The sequence below is a fragment of the Podarcis erhardii genome (genome assembly GCF_964252035.2).
Source record: "Podarcis erhardii genome assembly, chromosome: 17".
NCBI lineage: Eukaryota > Metazoa > Chordata > Lepidosauria > Squamata > Lacertidae > Podarcis > Podarcis erhardii.
Genome location: NC_138515.1, coordinates 29555277 through 29576466, shown reverse-complemented (window position 1 = coordinate 29576466; position 21190 = coordinate 29555277). Strand labels below are relative to the sequence as shown.

At 47.3% G+C, this 21190-nt stretch overlaps 1 protein-coding gene across 5 annotated transcripts in view; it reads right to left on the bottom strand.

Annotated features, from left to right (window-relative positions):
• LOC309332179 (stimulated by retinoic acid gene 6 protein-like) overlaps positions 1–21190 on the bottom strand; it is a 198113-nt gene that overhangs the window by 162487 nt on the left and 14436 nt on the right. For all 5 annotated transcript variants that reach the window (XR_014152059.1, XR_014152060.1, XM_081845127.1 and 2 more), the window contains exons 2-9: positions 20139–20247; positions 18580–18677; positions 16828–16955; positions 14077–14197; positions 10431–10476; positions 7042–7170; positions 4145–4215; positions 941–1052 (exon numbers count right to left, since the gene is read on the bottom strand). Coding sequence is in view for 3 of the 5 variants with exons in the window: in XM_081845127.1 (XP_081701253.1) it covers positions 941–1052; positions 4145–4215; positions 7042–7170; positions 10431–10476; positions 14077–14197; positions 16828–16955; positions 18580–18677; positions 20139–20247 (814 nt within the window). In the remaining 2 variants the exon portion in view is untranslated. The remainder of the gene's footprint in view (positions 1–940; positions 1053–4144; positions 4216–7041; positions 7171–10430; positions 10477–14076; positions 14198–16827; positions 16956–18579; positions 18678–20138; positions 20248–21190) is intronic.

The window sequence follows — 21190 nt, the reverse complement described above, 5'->3', positions numbered from 1 at the left end:
TCATTTTTATTGTATTCTTTATGTGTTTATGCCAATCAACATTATTTTTTAAAAAAGACTAGACTGGCACCAGGCACATCCACACTACCACCCGTAGTTTCAGTGCCAGATTTACGTATAAGCTAAACAAACTATAGCTTAAAAGGACCCCGGACCATTAGGTCCAGTCGTGGCCGACTCTGGGGTTGCGGCGTTCATTTCTCTTTATTGGCCGAGGGAGCCGGCGTACAGCTTCCGGGTCATGTGGCCAGCATGACTAAGCCGCTTCTGGCGAAACCAGAGCAGCGCACGAAAACGCCGTTTACCTTCCCGCCACAGTGGTACCTGTTTATCTACTTGCAGTTTGACATGCTTTCAAACTGCTAGGTTGGCAGGATCAGGGACCGAACAACAGGTGCTTACCCCGCCGTGGGGATTTGAACCACCGACCTTCTGATCGGCAAGTCCTAGGCTCTGTGGTTTAACCCACAGCACCACCTGCTCCCCCTTAAACAAGCTATAGATTAGGGCCTCAAAAATTTAAAGGGAAAAAAACCTGGATGCACATTTCCAGAATATAAGATTTAAAAAGCCAAATAAAATAAAACCTACATACAGCAACAGTGTTTTGTGCTATGTAGGCTCTGTAGGCTCCTATTTTTTTTGTGTGCAAATGGCTTTAGATACCTATTAGGTCCATAAATTACCATATAGCATATATTCAACACAAAAAACAGTGACAATTTGTTGTAGACAAAAGACAGCTGGACATATAAAGGGCCCCATTACCTTCAGTAGCTTAGGGCCTCATCAAACCTAAATCCGGCCCTGCAGACATTCATAATTTAATCTGGTCTCCAACACATGGAGTCTAGGTTCTAGCACAGCTACTGAAGAATTTAAGAGAAGCAGCTACGCTTTGCCAGCTCAGGGAATGAGGTCATGCAGCTCCTTTACTTACTGTATAAAGGGAGACAAAGAGAAGGACAGTAGTGGCAATCATTCTGCTTGGGAATCGAAAGTAAGGGTCCCATTGATACATCTTCCTCCTAATCCAGGATTTCTGAGTTGGCCTGTTAGTACACAAAATGCAAGTGTGGCCAGTGAGGAGGAGCAGAGGTGAGCACACACACACACACCCCCTGACAACAACACTGCTGCTTGTTGGAATTTGTTAAACTTACTGCAGAAATAAGTAGTCTGGCAAGACTGTTGGTGGGAAGAGTAAGGGAGATGTGTGGTTTATTACTCACGGCAAACAAAATGGTTGTACGTACAGTGGTACCTCGGTTTTCGAACGTCTCAGAAGTCAAACGTTTTGGTTTTCAAACGCCGAAAACCCGGAAGTAACTGCTTCAGTTTTCGAACGCTTTTCGGAAGTCGAATGTGCCACGCGGCTTCCGTATTGAGTTTTCCAGAAGTAAATGCTTCCAGAAGTAGCAGCTTTGGTTTTCGAACATTTTGGAAGTCGAACAGTATTCCGGAATGGATTACGTTCGAAAACCGAGGGACCACTGTATTTGTTTTCCATGGAGCCAAGAAGAAAACATGCATGCTAGCTCACACTGATATGGAAGAAGGAAGCAGTGTACTTTACCAACAAGTTACTAAAAGTTACCAACAGTTACTAAAAGGACACTCCTCAGTGAGGGGAAAGAGGCTTTCCTTGTTGTCTATCGCCACCCCCACCCCCGGTTTGCATAATGTATTTCAAGTATTGTTGCTTTACTCCCCAAACCCCTCTCTCTGTCTGGTACATGATCACTGCAAGAGGCCAGAGGCACACAGCCACCCTGCTGACAAATCCTTACTGAATATATACAGTGGTGCCCCGCAAGACGAACACCTCGCAAGACGGAAAACCCACTAGACAAAAGGGTTTTCCGTTTTGGAGGCGCTTCGCAAAACGAATTTCCCTATGGGGTTGCTTCGCAAGACGAAAAAATCTTGCGAGTTCCCGCGGGTTTTTTCCCCCTTTCCCCCCCTTTCCCTAAGCCGCTAAGCTGCTTATCAGCTGATCCGCTGATAAGCCGCTTATCAGCGGATCCGCTAAAAGCCGCTAAACCGCTAATAGCGCTAATCTGCTAAGATGTCAATGGGCTTGCTTCGCAAGACGAAAAAACCGCTATACGAAGAGCCTCATGGAACGGATTAATTTCGTATTGCGAGGCACCACTGTATTGTATGAAATGAGTGATGACTTAGAAAAGGCAAAAGGATGATCAGCCTCCTCTGCCTTGCAGAATGTTCTGACTGCTAATGGGAGTCCCTTTCCTCTTAGTGTCAGGAGGCTTACTCAGCAACTCCCGGCTGGTTGCCAGGAATGTAGAAAGACAAGGGAGTGTTGGTGTGATGGCCTGGGATTCAGACTCGGATGCTGAACCTGAGGAATCCCAGCCTGTACAGGGTTCCCCGCCTCCAGAACCAGCTGAGCCGGGGCTGGAGCCTGAGCCTGAAGGGTCCTCACCTGTGCTGGATCCTCAGGTGCAGGCACCAGCTGAGTCTGCTCTGGCTCCTGAGGTGATGGAGGACCCATTGCCTGCAGGTGCTCCACTCTCAGCCCCATCAGGGGAAGCTGAGGTTGCCTCTGGGTCCGGTAACCCTCCAGCCTCTCCTGAGCTGCAGAGGCTCAGGGCAGAGAGGCGGAGGGAACTAAGTTCTCGCAGGAGGAGTGCTCGCCTCCAGGCCAGGAGAGGCGAGGCACCAGAGGATCGGGGCCGCCCTATGCCTCGGGGTAGATAAAAGCCAGCCAGCCCCAGTCCCAGGTTGCGGGGGCAACACTGTTGGTTGCTAGTTCCTGCCTGAGCTCCCGCCGCGCCCTGGCTCCCTGCTTGCATGCCTGTTCCTGACTTCACCCGACTCCCTGCCCTGCACCCAGCTTCAGCTACTACGGACTGCCTCCACATTGCACCTTTGACCATGGACCGGACTTGGACCTCGCCTCTCGGGTAACCCACAGGATCAGCACAGTTTATTACCGTCCTCTTTTTATTCAATATTTACAGAGAGGGGCTATAGAACCTAGCCTCTTGGATAATGGCATTGTCCCGAGTGACTCTCCACCCCCTGTCTCTCCCACCTCCTCATTGGTCACTTCTATATGTGCTCCTATGTGTCCTCTGCTTTTGAGCTCTTTGCTCTCCTACTTTCAAGGCTCGCCGGGTTCTAGGAGGGGGGGTCTGGAATGCTTTCTAAAGACACTGTGTCAACTGTTGCCCCCCTTATGGCTTCCTCCTTCTCCTGTCCCATTATTTCCCAACTTTCCTCCTCATCTGCTTCTGAGCTGTAACTTCCCTCAAACCCCTGTTGTAATTCTGAACTGCCTTCCTCTCCCTCCTCCCTGGAAGGGTCAGGGTGGGGAATCAGTCTCCACCATTCCTCCTCTGTCCAGTCCCTGACACTTGGCAAAAGTTCAAATGCCCAGAGGAAGACTCTCATCCATATATTTTTTCAGGGTGTGATCTGGGCCTTACTGGTGTCTCTGTATAGGTACTGTATTTTTCGCCCTATAGGACGCACTTTTTTCAGGGTGTGATCTGGGCCTTACTGGTGTCTCTGTATAGGTACTGTATTTTTCGCCCTATAGGACGCACTTTTCCCCCTCCAAAAATGAAGGGGAAATGTGTGTGCATCCTATGGGGCAAATGCAGGCTTTCGCTGAAGCCTGGAGAGTGAGAGGGGTCGGTGCGCACCGACCCCTCTTGCTCTCCAGGCTTCAGGAAGCTATCCGCAAGCCGTGGGAGAGCTGCGCGACTTCGCCTGCACCCAGAAGCCTGGGGGGCGCTGAGCTCAGCACGCCCCAGGGTTCGGGCTTGCGGATAGCAGCCTGTTCTGGGGGCTGGGGTTGGGGAAAGCTCAGGCTGGGGGGGGATTCTTTATTTCCCCCCCCAAAAAAACTAGGTGCGCCCTATGGTCCTGTGCACCCTATGGGGTGAAAAATACGGTAGGTGGCAGATATAAGGGTAGCCGTAAGTCAGCAAACATAAATCTGAGAATGACAGACAGTGAGAGTGGCACGGGGAAACAATAGGTTTGAGCTTGTTTCTCCCAAGCTTTTCCTGCATTGCTTCTTCAGAGCATGTGGAACTGGCCCATTATTGAAATCCATGGCAGCTCCTTCACTCAACTTCTTAATTTTTGACCCCAAAACAGAACGATTCCTCACTCCGGTAGCGGTTTCCTCAGCAATTGCTGGACATACAGTATCTGATGCATTTCCACAAAAGAAGTCTCCTCCTGGGTAGGAAGCAGAAGGAAAGAGTTATGTATGATTCCAAGAATTTCATTTAAGAGTTGTGGGATTCTGTAATTACAGATGTGCTATTCTTGGACTGAATCCAATACAGCAGGTGTGCCAGAGCTCTGGCCCACCAAACGTTGCTGAACTACAGCTCCCACCATCCCTTAGCCAGTGGCCATGTTCACTGGGGCTTATGGGTGTTGTAATTTAGCAATACAGTGGTGCCTCGCAAGATGAAATTAATCCGTTCCGCGAGTCTCTTTGTCTTGCGGTTTTTTCGTCTTGCGAAGCACGGCTATTAGCGGCTTAGCGGCTATTAGTGGCTTAGTGGCTTAGCAGCTATTAACGGCTTAGCGGCTTTAAGAAAAAGGAAACAAACTCGCAAGAAATCGCAAGACGTTTCGTCTTGCGAAGCAAGCCCATAGGGAAATTCGTCTTTCGGAACGACTCAAAAAACGGAAAACTCTTTCGTCTTGTGCGTTTTTCGTCTTGCGAGGCATTCATCTTGCAAGGTACCACTGTACCAATTGTTATGTATTCAGTGGTCTTTGTTTGCCTGAGCTTGAGAGTGGACTAAGGATTCTGAGCTCCTGTGTTCTGATTCGATGCACGATATCCAATCACAGGACATTTCAGGATTTGGGCCTCTGCCATTGGCCCTTAAACTCTGAGTTATGATTCGCAGCTTGTAAGTTTAGACAGCCATTCACGGTGGGAGTGGCCCAGACCTTCAGAAATGTATACAGTGGTACCTCAGGTTACAAACACCTTGGGTTACAAACACTTCGGGTTACAGACTCCATTAACCCAGAAGTAGTACCTCGGGTTAAGAAGTTTACCTCAGGTTGAGAACAGAAATCGCGTGCTGGCGGTGCGGTGGAAGCAGGAGGCCCCATTAGCTAAAGTGGTACCTCAGGTTAAGAATGGTTTCAGGTTAAGAACGGACCTCCGGAACGAATTAAGTTCGTAACCAGAGGTACCACTGTATAAGCAGTTGCTTTGCCCCTGTTGTCCAGTTCTGTTAATTCAATAAAGGTTCTTGCTGTTATCATTGTGTCTTGCCTCGTGGGAACCCACCTACACCCCACCAATGGTCCCCATACTTGTAATACATACATAGGAATGTTTAAGCCTATTTATTTGATGTGTTAATCTGTGTTTACTTTGGGGGGGGGGACCAAACTATGTGAGGACATCCTATGTCCACAGGGCAAGCACATAGGGCGCATCCCACCCCGGCTTGTTGTGCAGGAACAGAGCAGGCACTGCAATATTTGCCTGGGGTGTTTTCTTGCTCAGAGCCCAAGAATCTGGCCCAAAAGAAGCAAAAGCCAGCCAAATGAGGATTCATCAGGATTCTACACTTTGCAAACAAGGAAGCAACAAATGGATCCACCTCTTTATAAGCGATAGCTACAAAATGGTGGTTTTTCAACAGCCGTTTTAGTTCACTGTGTAATTAGGGAGGCTGTGGAGAACTAAGAGACCACAGAGGGGTTTACGACTGGAGAGGTTGGGTTGGTGACAGAGGATTTCAAGAGCTGACTGACAAGTCTTCCCAAAATATTCGGAACGTTACAGTTTTGCTCCTAAAAAACAGTCCAAATGGGTCTAACACAGTAATCTTCATCAGAGGCCATTCTCTGTGTGCTTCATTGGAGGGAGGTGCAGAGGGTTGTGACACAAGGACCAAGGCACCCTATCTGAGGAATGTTCTCTACAAGGAAGCATGCCTGCGACCATCATTATCCATTTTTAAGATGCTAAGCTAAGATCTTTTTATTCACTCAGGCCTTTGGGAACTAAGCTGGCCTCCATGATGATGCTCATCTATTGGGGTGGAGCTAGGATTTGTCATTACAGTCATACCTTGGAAGTTGAATAGCCTAGTTCTCGAACGTTTTGGGTCCTGAATGATCAAAACCCGGAAGTGACTATTCCGGTTTTTGAACACTGTTTTGCTTCCGTGGTTTCCGATTGGCTGCAGGACCTTCCCGCAGCCAATCGGAAGCCGCGCTTTGGTTTTCAAACGTTTTGGAAGTCAAACAGACTTCAGGAATGGATTCCATTCGACTTCCAAGGCATGGCTGTATTATTATGATGTTATTGGATGAGCATTTTTGGTATTTTATATTATACATTGTTTTAGTTTTCTTGTTTACTGTTGTGTTTTTTTTAGCTGTTGTGTTCTATCTTGTTAAGTCACTTTTGAGGCCTTCTTTGTAAAATAGACAAAAAAAACTACTAACAAATGCCAGTAATAATACAGTAGTACCTTGGGTTAAGAACTTAATTCGTTCCAGAGGTCCGTTCTTAACCTGAAACTGTTCTTAACCTGAGGCGTGCTTTCGCTAATGGGGCCTCCTGCTACCGCTAGCACGTGCTTTCCGTTCTTATCCTGGGGCAAAGTTCTTAACTTGGAGCAACCACTTCCTGGTTAACGGAGTTTGTAACCCAAAGCGTCTGTAACCTGAAGCGTCTGTAACCCGAGTTAGGTAAAGGTAAAGGGACCCCTGACCATTAGGTCCAGTCGTGACCGACTCTGGGGTTGCGGCGCTCATCTCGCTTTATTGGCCGAGGGAGCCAGCGTACAACTTCAGGGTCATGTAACCCGAGTTACCATTGTACTAATAATGCTGAATTTAAACAGAGAATGGTCAAAATAAGCAAATGAAAAATGTAAAGCATTGATAGAGCTGTACTTATTTCATGGCACAGTTAACTGCCATTTTCAGCAATGTACAGAATTCAGAAGGCAGGAGAAATGTTTTTGTTTTCAAAATAATTACAATAGGAAAATGTGATTATCACAAAATACTCACATTTACGGAGTCACGCCGACAACGGACTATTATGGCTTTCACAAAAATGCGAACAAATTGGCCTAGAAGGAAAAGATAGCACAGCAAGGAAGGCCAGCCCTTTATGAGGTTGTCATATTCACCCAAATACTAGGCAAAAAAAAAAAAAAAAAAAAAGCAGAATTACCAAAGGCAAACATTACACCACCTGTCATATACCCTGAAAGCTCAGCTTAAGTTATTAAGCCTGTCTTGTCCTGAAGAGCAGAATCAAGATCATAACTAAGATCAACGCACTCTGCCATTTGGGTTGATTTCCTAAATACTGGAGCCTGTGTGTGTGTGTGTGTGTGTGTGTGTGTGTGTGTGTGTGTGTGTCGCTTTATTGGCTGAGGGAGCCGACGTTTTTCCGCAGACAGCTTCCAGGTCATATGGCCAGCATGACTAAGCCGCTTCTGGCGAACCAGAGCAGCACACGGAAATACTGTTTACCTTCCCGCCGGAGCGGTACCTATTTATCTACTTGCACTTTGTGCTTTTAAACTGCTAGGCTGGCGGGAGCAGGGACCAAACAACGGGAGCTCACTCCCTCACTCACTCCCTTCTGATCTGCAAGTCCTAGGCTCTGTGGTTTAACCCACAGCGCCACCCACATCCCTATACACACACACACACACACACACACACACACAGACACAGGGGTTGAGTATGGGCTTAGTTTGTTTCACCTGACCATATCTGTAACCCTACCCTTGTTAGTGAATCCTTCGGTGAGAGACTAAAACCTCCTGAGACTCGGGCCCTAGCCCCTAAGGCAGTGGTGGCGAAACGTTTAGAAATCAAGTGCCCAAACCGCAACCCAAAACCCACTAATTTATCACAAAGTGCCAACGCGGAAACTTAAAGTGGGATAATAATGATTGTCTGCATGCGCACATACAAATAAATATACTGAAAGATAATGAGGGGAGGTTGCCCAGAGTTGTTGACCTTTTTCAGGGGGGTGCCAATAATTGTTTGGCTTTTAGGGGGGACTGCATGACATACGCTTCCTATCGCATGTGACTCAGAAGCAACCAATAGTCTCACCGCTCGCCGACAGCATCCAATCAGCATTCACCCTTGACACAGCCACACATCACACGTACTAACACCGCTAACTATCTCCTGCTCACGGCATCAACCAATTCCGAGCACAACCGAGTACGTTTCTGAGCACAATTCAAAGTGTTGGTGCTGACCTTTAAAGCCCTAAACGGCTTTGGTCCAGTATACCTGAAGAAGCGTCTCCACCTCCATCGTTCTGCCTGGACACTGAGGTCCAGCGCCGAGGGCCTTCTGGCGGTTCCCTTGCTGCAAGAAGCCAAGTTACAGGGAGCCAGGCAGAGGGCCTTCTCGGTAGTGGCACCTGCCCTGTGGAACACCATCCCATCAGATGTCAAAGAGATAAACAACTACCTAACATTCAGAAGACATCTGAAGGCAGCCCTGTTCAGGGTAGTTTTTAATGTGTGACATTTTAGTGTATTTTTGGTCTTTGTTGGAAGCCGCCCAGAGTGGCTGGGGAAACCCAGCCAGATGGGCGGGGTACAAATAAATTATTATTATTATTATTATTATTATTATTATTATTATTGCCAAAATGGTATTAGGGAGAAAGAAGGAGGAGATAGGAGGGTGCACAGGATAGCCACAATGCTTGCAGAAGTGTAAGTTGCTATGGAGGACGTTTTAAGGGGGCAACCCACCAGGCCCAATACAAACTGCATATTTTCAGTAGCCATGAGGTCAGGAGGAGCAGAAATGGAATGGCGTGTACTAGAAGAAAGCAGGGCTGGAACCCTGACAAGCAGAACACACTGCAACATTTCGTTGTAGATGCCCCTTGTACCTCCTGTACAGTGAGCCAGTCCCAAATCAAACCATGCCCCCTTCTGCCTATTTCACAGCCATGTATCCTATATAAAAAAGGGACACGGGTGGCGCTGTGGGTTAAACCACAGAGCCTAGGACTTGCCGATCAGAAGGTCGGCAGTTCAAATCCCCGTGACGGGGTGAGCTCCCGTTGCTCAGTCCCTGCTCCTGCCCACCTAGCAGTTCAAAAGCACATCAAAGTGCAAGTAGATAAATAGGTACCACTCCGGCGGGAAGGTAAACGGCATTTCCGTGCACTGCTCTGGTTCGCCAGAAGCGGTTTAGTCATGCTGGCCACATGACCTGGAAGCTGTACGCCGGCTCCCTCAGCCAATAAAACGAGATGAGTGCCGCAACCCCAGGGTTGGTCACGACTGAACCTAATGGTCAGGGGTCCCTTTACCTTTATCCTTTCTAAACCAACAGCTAAGTCTTTTGTCAAGTATCTTCAGTCTAGGAATCAACGGTCCCAGGCTTACTGGATTTTGTGCTTCATCTACTGCCAAGAGGGCAGACATGGGCCTTGATTTCTGAATTCTTTTCAGGCAGGGCTGCAGTTCAGCAGCAAAGCCACATGACTTGGATGCAAAAGCTCCCTGGTAGCTCCAGAGAAGCCTGAGAAAACTCTGAGGGCCATAAGCATTTCCATTCCTTCTCAGTGACTTCAGGGCAGGGTGTCCTCTGTTGAAAGCCCTCTAGTTTGGGCCCTGCTTTCTTGTGCCCTGTCCATGGTTCTGGGGACCTGACTCGTGTCTCCATTCTTCTTCCTTCCCAAAAGTTTTGGAGGCATCTAATTTCTGGACTGAAGGAATCATCCATGGCGCTTGTTCTCTCACACACAGCGATGGTTCTTTCACAGGCCTTACATTTCTACCACAGCTTTCCTCTGTAGGCCGTAAGGCCATGTACACAGATGCTAAGGCAGAGATGGCCTCCCAATATAGCAGTGTCACTAAGCTGATCTGGGTGGGGGAGTGGCAAGGTGACAGCTCTACAGCTGCCCCAGCAGGACTCTACTGATACACCTGTGCAGCTCCAGCCTCACTGATGTCTTGTCCTGACCAATTCCCATCCAGGTAATAACAGCAAAATATAAAAATATAATAAAATCTCAAACATTAAAAACTTCCCTAAACAGAGCTGCCTTCAGATGTCTTCTAAAAGTCAGATAGTTGTTTATTTCCTTGACATCTGGTGGGAGGGTGTTCCACAGATTGGGTGCCACTACCGAGAAGGCCCTCTGCCTGGTTCTCTGGAGCATCACTTCTCACAGTGAGGGAACCACCAGAAGGCCCTTGGAGCTGGACCTCAGTCTGAACAATGGGGGTGGAGATGCTCCTTCAGGTATACTGGGCTTTAAAGGTCAGCACCAACACTTCAGCTATGCTGATTTTGGGATGGAAGTTCCACAGCATCATGCTGGCCATTGCAGAGGAGGCTCCCCCATTCAGGCTCTAGCCCCAGCAGGTAGACAGATAAGAGAGATGAGCACTTACGTTGTCGTCAGGGCACAAGAAATAGTCTACCACCGAGATGAACATCCTTTAAAAAAAACAACACTGGAGTTACAGGGATCCTAAGATGCTGTCTGTAGTCAAAATATATGTACTGTTTGTTCAGCAAAACTTCTGAGGCAAACTCCCATCTACCACAGTCCTTATATTGGATTTGCATGGGCCCTCCATCCATAGAGAAAGTACCATATTTTTTGCTCTATAGGACACACCGGACCATAGGAGGGGGAGAACGGGGTGGGGGATTCTCATAGAATCATAGAGTTGGAAGAGACCACAAGGGCCATCGAGTCCAACCCCCTGCCAAGCAGGAAACACCATCAGAGCACTCCTGACATATGGTTGTCAAGCCTCTGCTTAAAGACCTCCAAAGAAGGAGACTCCACCACACTCCTTGGCAGCAAATTCCACTGTCAAACAGCTCTTACTGTCAGGAAGTTCTTCCTAATGTTTAGGTGGAATCTTCTTTCTTGTAGTTTGGATCCATTGCTCTGTGTCCGCTTCTCTGGAGCAGCAGAAAACAACCTTTCTCCCTCCTCTATGTGACATCCTTTTATATATTTGAACATGGCTATCATATCACCCCTTAACCTCCTCTTCTCCAGGCTAAACATGCCCAGCTCCCTTAGCCGTTCCTCATAAGGCATCGTTTCCAGGCCTTTGACCATTTTGGTTGCCCTCCTCTGGACACGTTCCAGTTTGTCAGTGTCCTTCTTGAACTGTGGTGCCCAGAACTGGACACAGTACTCCAGGTGAGGTCTGACCAGAGCAGAATACAGTGGCTCTATTACTTCCCTTGATCTAGATGCTATACTCCTATTGATGCAGCCCAGAATTGCATTGGCTTTTTTAGCTGCCGCGTCACACTGTTGGCTCATGTCAAGTTTGTGGTCAACCAAGACTCCTAGATCCTTTTCACATGTACTGCTTTCAAGCCAGGTGTCACCCATCTTGTATTTGTGCCTCTCATTTTTTTTGCCCAAGTGCAATACTTTACATTTCTCCCTGTTAAAATTCATCTTGTTTGTTTTGGCCCAGTTCTGTAATCTGTCAAGGTCATTTTGAAGTGTGGTCCTGTCCTCTGGGGTGTTAGCCACCCCTCCCAGTTTGGTGTCATCTGCAAATTTGATCAGGATGCCCTTGAGTCCATCATCCAAGTCGTTGATAAAGATGTTAAATAAGACCGGGCCCAAGACAGAACCCTGTGGCACCCCACTAGTCACTCTTCTCCAGGATGAAGAGGAACCATTGATGAGCACCCTTTGGGTTCGGTCAGTCAGCCAGTTACAAATCCACTGAGTGGTAGCATAGTCAAGACCGCATTTTACCAGCTTCTTTACAAGAATATCATGGGACACCTTGTCAAATGCCTTGCTGAAATCAAGGTAGGCTACATCCACTGCGTTCCCTTCATCTACCAGGCTTGTAATTCTGTCAAAAAATGAGATCAGGTTAGTCTGACATGACTTATTCTTCAGAAATCCATGCTGACTATTGGTATCACAGCATTCCTTTCTAGGTGCTCACAGACTGTTTGCTTAATGATCTGCTCCAGAATCTTCCCTGGTATTGATGTCAGACTGACTGGGCGGTAATTATTTGGGTCCTCTCTTTTCCCCTTTTTGAAAATAGGGACAACATTTGCCCTCCTCCAGTCTGCCGGGACTTCGCCTGTTCTCCAGGAATTCTCAAAGATGACTGCCAGTGGTTCTGAGATCACATCTGCCAGTTCTTTTAATACTCTTGGATGCAGCTCATCTGGCCCTGGAGACTTGAATACATCTAAACTAGCCAAGTATTCTTGTACTATCTCCTTAGTTATTCTGGGCTGTGTTTCCTCTGCTGAATCATTTGCTCCAAATTCTTCAGGTCGGGCATTGTTTTCTTTATCGGAGAAGACTGAGGCAAAGAAGGCATTCAGGAGTTCAGCCCTTTCTCTGTGCCCTGTTTGCATTTCACCATCTTCTCCTCTGAGTGACCCCACTGTTTCTTTGTTCTTCCTTTTGCTACGAACATACCCACAAAAGCCTTTTTTGTTGCTTTTAACCTCTCTAGCAAGCCTGAGTTCATTCTGTGCTTTAGCTTTTCTGACTTTGTGTCTACATGTGCTGGCTATTTGTTTGAATTCCTCTTTGGTCGTTTCCCCCCTTTTCCATTTTTTGTACACATCCTTTTTTAATCTTAACTCAGTTAAAAGTTCTTTAGATAGCCACCCTGGCTTCTTTAGGCACCTTCCATGTTTCCGTCTCATTGGTATTGCCTGAAGTTGTGCTTTTACTATCTCCCTCTTAACAAACTCCCAGCCATCATGAACTCCCTTTCCTTTTAGTATTACTGTCCATGGGATCTCACCCAGCACTTCCCTAAGTTTTATGAAGTCGGCTTTCATAAAGTCACGAAATTGAGTCCTAGTATGCTTGGCTGCTCCTTTCCGCTGTATAGTAAACTTCAGAAGAGCATGATCACTCACGCCTAATGATCCTTCCACTTCTACCCCACTAACCAGGTCATCAACATTGGTTAGGACCAGATCTAAAATGGCTGTTCCTCCCCCTCTCTGCTCAGCGCCCCTTTAGCAAAAAGGCAGGAGAAACGGAGCCCATTCCATTTCTCCTCCTGCTTCACCGAAGGGCGCTGCGCAGAGAGGGAAAACTGTGCAGCGCCTCTCCAGCGAAGCGAAGCCTGGAGAGCGAGTGGGATCGGTGTGCACCGACCCCTCTCACTCTCCAGGCGGCTATCCGCAAGCCTTTGGAGTGCAGCGGGAACTCCTGCTGTGCTCTGAAGGTGTGCGGATAGCTGCCTGAAGCCCCCAGAGCGAAGCGGAAGTTCCCACTGCGCTCCGGGGGCTTCAGGCGGCTTCAGCGAAAGCAACGCGAAGCCTCCGGAGCGCAGGGGGAGCTCTCCCTCTGCGCTTCGGAGGCTTCACGTTGCTATCGCTGAAGCCAAGGAGCCTACATTCGCTCCATAAGATGCAGACACATTTCCCCTTAATTTTTGAAGGGGGAAAAGTGCGTCTTATAGAGCGAAAAATACAGTATACTGTCTATGTTTTACAAGGAAGGTCTTCACCAGCAACGCGAAAGTCACAAAATTAGGGACTGAATAAAACTCCCCAGCCAGAACAGACTGGTTGAGGGGGGGAAATGGGAGGCAGCGTTACTGACAAAATTAATATACAAAAAGTAAAGTCGTAAGCAGATGGCAGAGCATGAGACTCTTAATCTCAGGGTTGTGGGTGCGAGCCCCACGTTGGGCAAAAGATTCCTGCATTGGAAGGGGGTTGAACTAGATGACTGCAGTTCCATAATCCTATGATTCTATAACCAGCTGAACAAGTTGGTTGCAAGATGAGCTTTGTTTACCCTACCATTCCCAACCATTGACCCATGGTGGATGCAGCTGATGGGAGTTGAATCCAACAATGTCTAGAGTACACCATGATGGCTATCCCTGATCTAGACAATATTAGGAACCCTGGATCATTTAAATCTATTTGCTCTCTAGCAATGCTCATCGCAAGCTTCCACAAATGCCCTTCACGAGGTTCTCTAATGGCAAGTTGTCTCTCGCCCCAACACCCCCAGCAATAGCGCTCAGACAAGTATATCTGATATAAGGCGCTGCTCACCAAGCTGCAGTGTAAAGGAATCCCAGTATAGCTCCGGTAATCGTGTAACTTGTTGAAAGGCAGGCAAAGAAGGGGTACATAGAGATGCCCACTTCGACGGCATGGAGTAGAACCACAAAAACTGCAGAAAGATAGGATCGTTTTAGAAACCATAGTTACTCCAAATGGAGGTCTAGCATTTCTTACAGCTGCTCTCGGTCACGTGGGGGGGTACCCTAATCACTGGTAAAAGTTGGCCCACTTTCAAGGATGTATTCTCACAGTTGCTAGGTTGGAGGAATATTTAGGATGGCTGTGAATGGTGGTCTGATGCATTTACTGTGTCTTAGGAGTCAGACTTGGCCTTGAGATGCCTGAAATATGAAGACAGTAAGTTCCGGTGAGCTCTTGAGAGCTCTCACGGAGCAAACGATATCTGGCGAGGTTTCAAGGGATTTCTATGACATTTAGAACAATAAGATCCAGAAAGTAAAGAACTTCCGATTCTTCATCTATCTGTTATATAAAAATTCACTTTGTCCAGTCCAATAACACACAACAAAGCCACTTTCTATAAACCAACATGACCTTGAATCCTCAAATCCAAATAACATTATTTCTTTTTATTTTTCAAGCAAAAAGTCTATGAGAGGTTTCCAATCTTTAACACAGCTTATTGGTCTATCTTTCTCTTTTAACCTCTTTCTTTCTTTCTTTTTCTGTATTCCTTTCTTTCCCCACCCCTTTTTATGTTTTTATTGCATCTCAATCCAAGTCTCAGTTTGGACATAAAAGGGACAATATATTAGGTTTTGTACTTTTCTCTATAAAAGGTAAAGGACCCCCGACCGTTAAGTCCAGTCGCGAACGACTCTGGGGTTGCGGCGCTCATCTCGCTTTACTGGCTGAGGGTAGCGGCGTTTGTCCACAGACAGTTTTCCCGGGTCATGTGGCCAGCATGACAAAGCTTCTGACGAACCAGAGCAGCGCATGGAAACACTGATTACCTTCCCAACAGAGCGGTACCTATTTATCTACTTGCACTTTGATGTGCTTTCGAACTGCTAGGTTGGCAGGAACTGGGGCCGAACAACGGGAGCTCACCCCGTCGCGGGGATTCAAAAAGCCGACCTTTCGATCGGCAAGCCCTAGGCTCAGTGGTTTAGACCACAGCACCACCCTTAATAAACCTTAATAGAAACTTTGGTGAAATTTCAGCCAGTTCTCCACCTCTTGGACTTCCTCATAGGTGGGCCAGCCCTGCTGTGATCATTAAACAGGTGATTGACCTTATTCAGCAGGGCTTTTTCTGCGTTTTTTCATCCAGCCGTCTCCAACTTCCATCAGCCCCAACTAGCATAGAGCAATGGGTAGGGATAATGGGAACTGACCTGTGGTGTAGCGTAGGTGGTACCGGGGGGGGGGGCGTTGCCCAGGGTGCACAATCAGGGGGGCGAACCAGGCACACACACACACACACACCGAGATCCACATCATGCCCTGACAGTGCCAGGGGTTCGAAAGCACAAAGGGTGAAGATTGCACCCTGCCCCCGCCTGACACACAAGCCCATTGGCCACGGGGGCAGGGAAGCATGGAGGGGTGATCATCACCCTCTGCACTTCCCACTCGGCACCCATAAGCGCCCGCTCGGCAGTGAGGGCTGGATGCGCATGTTCCGCACCCACCCCAGGTGTAATGATCGCAGACAGGCAAGCAAGCCTTGATAAGAATTAATGACTCCCTGGCAGTTTTATTTACAAAAAAACACATCCAGAGCACGGCTTCTAGCCTGCTCTCATTGAAGGAGTTGGTCAGTCTGAATCTCCGCCCCTCTCACAGCAGGAAGGACGCCAGATTCCCGCCCTTCCCCTCTTGCCCTTCTGTTGTCCGGTCTCTGAGAACGGGACTGAGAGGTTGGACTTCCCCCTCCCCGCTTCCACTAGACACACTCTCCGTCCTCTGCCTCTCTGCTGGTTGCCTAGCAACCCTCTGACTAGCTCTCCCCCCACTTGAGAGCTAATGTCTGTGACTTCTTTGTGAAAGGGGGTGGAGCTCCCCCTTCCTGGCTCTGTCAGCCAGCTTTCGTCTGCAGAGCCGGCTTCTCTCTCACTTGGCTCAATTTCTGAGTCTGACTCTTCCCCTCCACTCGGTTGAGCCACGTTCCTGTCACTAGGTGCTGGCAAAGGGCGCAAGGTCCCTGAAATTGAGTCCAACATTATCTGGGGACCCAAGTTTGGGAGAAGACTAGAGCTTACAAGGGAAATATGGCATTCCCAGTCCCTACATTCCACTTGAATTGTCAGTGGAGCTGGGCTGAGGTAACATTTGCAGAAGGAAACCAGCAGGTAGGAAAGAGAGTGCTTAACTCTTCCACACAGCCAATTCCCCGCCCCAAATTATTTTTTTAAGATCCCTAGTCCCAATAAACAGAGCTCTAAACCTGGAAGAGAGATCAGCAGGAAAGAAAAATGATCTTGGTGGAAGGAAGACATCAGCAAGAAGAATTTGGCATATGCAAGGGAAGTTAAAAACACCTCACCTCACCTCACCTTCCGATCTTCCCTCTTTATTCCACTTATGTTAACAAATGCAAGTCTGAGATCAGAATCCTGAATACAAAACTGAACTCACAGATGAGCCCAAAAGCTCAGGTTCTGGCCAGCATCAGGGCAATGAGCAGATTAGTATGGATAAACCGAAAAACATCAGAGGCTCATGGTATTGTTCCATCCCCAGGCCTCCCTGTTGCTTCTTTCCCATGTGTTTTACCTTTAGCCCACCTCGGAAATAACGAAATGAAGTGGTCTGAGGTAAACAGGTACATCACTTTATCAGCAATAATTCCAAATGCAAATCCAAGTGACCATCGGTTGCTGAAAGTGAGGATATCAAAGGGTCTGTGAGGTGTGGAAAGAAGAAGAAAAGAAATAAATCTTAGGATTCCGGGAAGCAACTGGCAAGCCATTACAGAGCTGAAACCTTATGTGCTGCAGCTCCCGCTTTCAAAGAGTCAAAAAACGTAGGTGTGAAATCAACCACCCATCAATTTCAGCTTAGAGAAAAATAACAACAGGGACTGTTCAGTTCACCATCTTGTGACAGTTTGGTTGGGCCTAATACATAAAAGTATTGCCTGATTTGGAGAGAGCTTTAAATGTATGTTGTGGTTGTGACCTACGAAAAGCTCCATCTAGTGCCAACATGGAAGATCTTCCTTGCCCAATACAAGAGGAGTAATTTATCCTCTTTTTTTATCCCAGGTGTACCGTATTTTTCGCTCCATAAGACACACCTAGTTTTTAGAGCAGGAAAACAAGAAAAAAATATTCTGAACGAAACAGTGGGTGTATGCTGTGTCCACAGACATGTGATCTGATGGTGAGTTTGGGGTAGCCCAATGCAAAAATCCTGAGGATCCATGTGGATCCGTGCTTTGTAATCACGTTTTTGCACCATTGCGGCCCCAGGCAACAGTGGGTGTGTGATTTTTTTGGTGCAGACTATAGCCATGGACATGCTATGTGATCTGATGGTGAATTTGGGGTGACCCAATGTAAAAATCCTGAGGATCCATGAGCTTTTACCTCCTCCCCCCCCCCCCAGGCAGCCTCCACTAGCATCCCTCATCTCTCTTCCGATCCCACTGATCAGCTGTTTCCTTTCAACACTCCCTTCCCTCTTGTTTGCCTTAGTGTCTTTTCCTTAGCTGGAGCAGTTTTTTGCTCCTCCTTTTCTTCTAATTTCTCTCCTCATTGCTTTAGTCTTCCTGTTTCCCCCCTTTGCAAATTCGCTGTCTTTACCTCCCCACTCCCAGGCAGCCTCCTTTATCTCTAGCGTCCCTTATCTCTCTCCCCGATCGGCAAACGATCAGCGGCTTTGTTTCAACACCCACTTCCCTCTTTCAAAAAAAAAAAAGCATGATCTGCTTTTTGCCCCTGGGCAATTCAGCTCCAGGGACCACACATTCGCTCCATAAGACACACAGACATTTCCCCTTACTTTTTAGGAAGAAAAAAGTGCGTCTTATGGAGCAAAAAATACGGTAAATACTTGAATTTATGCCTCCTGCAAGACAGATTCAGAAAGGCGACCTGCTTTCATGAAGGAATGGCATTTGTTGCACTGGTGTACAGTGGTGCCCCGCAAGACGAATGCCTCGCAAGATGGAAAACCCGCTAGACGAAAGGGTTTTCCGTTTTGGAGGTGCTTCGCAAAACGAATTTCCTATGGGCTTGCTTCGCAAGACGAAAATGTCTTGCGAGTTCCTGCTGCTTTTTTTTCCTTTCCCCCCCCCCTTTTTCTAAGCCGCTAAGCCGCTTATCCGCTTATCCGCTAAAAGCCGCTAATAGTGCTAATACCGCTAATCCGCTAAGCCGTCAATGGGCTTGCTTCGCAAGACGAAAAAACCGCTAGACGAAGAGACTCGCAGAACGGATTAATTTCGTCTTGTGAGGCACCACTGTGTTTGTCTTTTTCAGAAAACACTTGTAGCCACAGGAGGAAAGTTATTCTTCAACTTACGCCATAATCCCACAGTGTCCATGTAGAGGAATTTTTTCATCTATACAACATCTTTTTATTCTTTTTTCAAGACAGGACAGCACTATAATGATGAAGACCTGCCGATACAGAAGAACAGTCTTGAGGGAGTGAAGGCATCCTTTGATCTTTGAGAAACTAATAAAGAATTACAATTGAGTTATTATCCCTAAAGATGGACGCTCAACCTATCAGCTCAGTTAACCTGTCAGTTAATTAAAACAAGTCAGGATGTTCCTGGTGAATTTTCCCATCCAAGTCTTGGAATTGTGTGACTGTTGGGTCAAGTTAGCCATATTGATTCGTACGCTGCCGGTGGGTTCTTGTTGTTGTCTTGTTGGGCTGTGTGTGTAATAAAAGGGAGCCACACTGGGGTGAAGGCGTCCTCTTTTACAGTATTGGCCTGAATATAAGCCTCATTTCCCCCCCCCCCAAAAAAATTAAAGTGCGGCTTAAATTCGCAACCTTACAAAAATTGGCTTTTATGATATCGCTGCTGAAACAGACATACAATAAAATGGAACGGATGTGAGTGGCTGCAGAATTTTAAGGGAGCGGCTTATATTCGGGTATTGACTTTTTTATCCCCCCCAAAAAAAATTTTAAAGGTGCGGCTTATATACAGTATTTGTCCCCGTGTTGCTTTCAGTTTGTTAGTTAGTGTTACGGTTCCAAGGGGTTGCTCGAGAGCAAGCAGGCAGATGCCCCCGTGCTCGGCTGCGAAGCCTTGCTTTTGATGCCAAAATAAACTTTCTCTGTCCAGAGCGCCACTCTCCCGTGGCTGGCTCCTTCACTGGCAGAATCCGTGAGTGGGCGGTCCTTAAACCTTCCCCAGCAAAGTAGTTTCTTGACGCCCAGTCTGCGCCTCCCCTCTCGGCACGAAAGCTTACTGCGCAAGGAGGACGTGGGTAACGGAGGACCTCTCTCCTCCCTGCTTTGCCCAGGCACCGCCTCGCCTCCTCCGAGCCCTGAAGCTCCTCTCCACTGGAGGCGTGGTTACTGTCCTCCGCTGAGGAGGAGCTGCTTCCCACGATCTTTGGGGGCTCTCTGTCATCCATCCGGCTTTTCCCCTCTCCCTCCTGAGCCGATGGCAGTTCCCTGACAGTTAGCTTTTCTAGTAAGGCTGTTTCCCATCCAATTTGGTACCAGTGGTTCATGTTGACTCCTGACAGGCCCCTGCACTATGATGCTTCCAGGAGCTGAGCTTAGGTGGGTTGTAAGCACTTTATACTGCAGAGCTCTCCCTATGTTTTTAGTTCTGGCTCTCTGCAGCAAGCGCACTTAAGATCAGCCTCTGCCAAATTCCCCAAATTAAGCAAGGGTACCAATGCCAAAGTAATTATGTCTGCGTGTGCACGTTAGTGCCCAGTGCAGAACCCAAGAGTAATATATGAGATCAGTCTTCCATTTTGTGCATTTTTCAGTATTATACACAGCCACTCTCCTTCCTATCTAATGGCAGCCTCCGTATCTGAGGAAGGAGAGTAGCTCTGTATTTCATCAGTCATAACTCAAGAAAGTATGATAATTGGCCTACTTACTGCTGGAGGAAGAGACAAATGTATAAATGCCTCCGTTTCTACTGAATCCTCACAAGAGGAATTTGAGTTGTCCATATCTTCAGAAGAATCATTTAGGAAACCTGTTCTCCTGTACAAGAAACACAATGGTAAATAGCAGATATGTTAGATGATACACAGAGTTCAGCATCTTAAGCCTGCTTGCAAAACTCTGGTCTTCTATATGCTGGCAATGTCTACAGCCATATCCCCCAAATATATGTAGCCAATATACATTTTTTAAAATATAATAAAAAATAAAATAAAACTGGAAGCATGCCAATGCTTACAATCAAAAGCGTTTAATTTGGGGGATGTATATGAATAAAAATTTCTCACCTTCAGAGTACCACCCCCCCCCGCCCCACTATGCTCCTACATGTGTCACTCGTCTAAATATGCCCATATCAGCTCGAACAGAAATATGGAGGGCACCATCCCCTGAGGAATAGGGAATTCTAGTGCATGAGGACAGAAGCGACATGTTTAAACCACACAAAGATGAGTCAGAATATTTTGACCACAGCAGAGGTGAAAGCAAAGCAGTGGGCAGTCTCTTCTGCATTTCTTTCCCACAGTTCCCTTGTATGGAAGTGAGAGCTGGACCATAAAGAAGGCTGATCGCCGAAGAATTGATGCTTTTGAATTATGGTGCTGGAGGAGACTCTTGAGAGTCCCATGGACTGCAAGAAGATCAAACCTCTCCATTCTGAAGGAAATCAGAATGGGTGCTCACTGGAAGGACAGATTGTGAAGCTGAGGCTCCAAGACTTTGGCCACCTCATGAGAAGAGAAGACTCCCTGGAAAAGACCCTGATGCTGGAAAAGATGGAGGGCACAAGGAGAAGGGGACGACAGAGGATGAGATGGTTGGGTAGTGTTCTCAAAGCTACCAGCATGAGACACAGATAGGTAGCCGTGTTGGTCTGCCATGGTCAAAACAAAATAAAAAAATTCCTTCCAGTAGCACCTTAAAGACCAACTGAGTTAGTTCTAGGTATGAGCTTTCGTGTGCATGCACACTTCTTCAGATA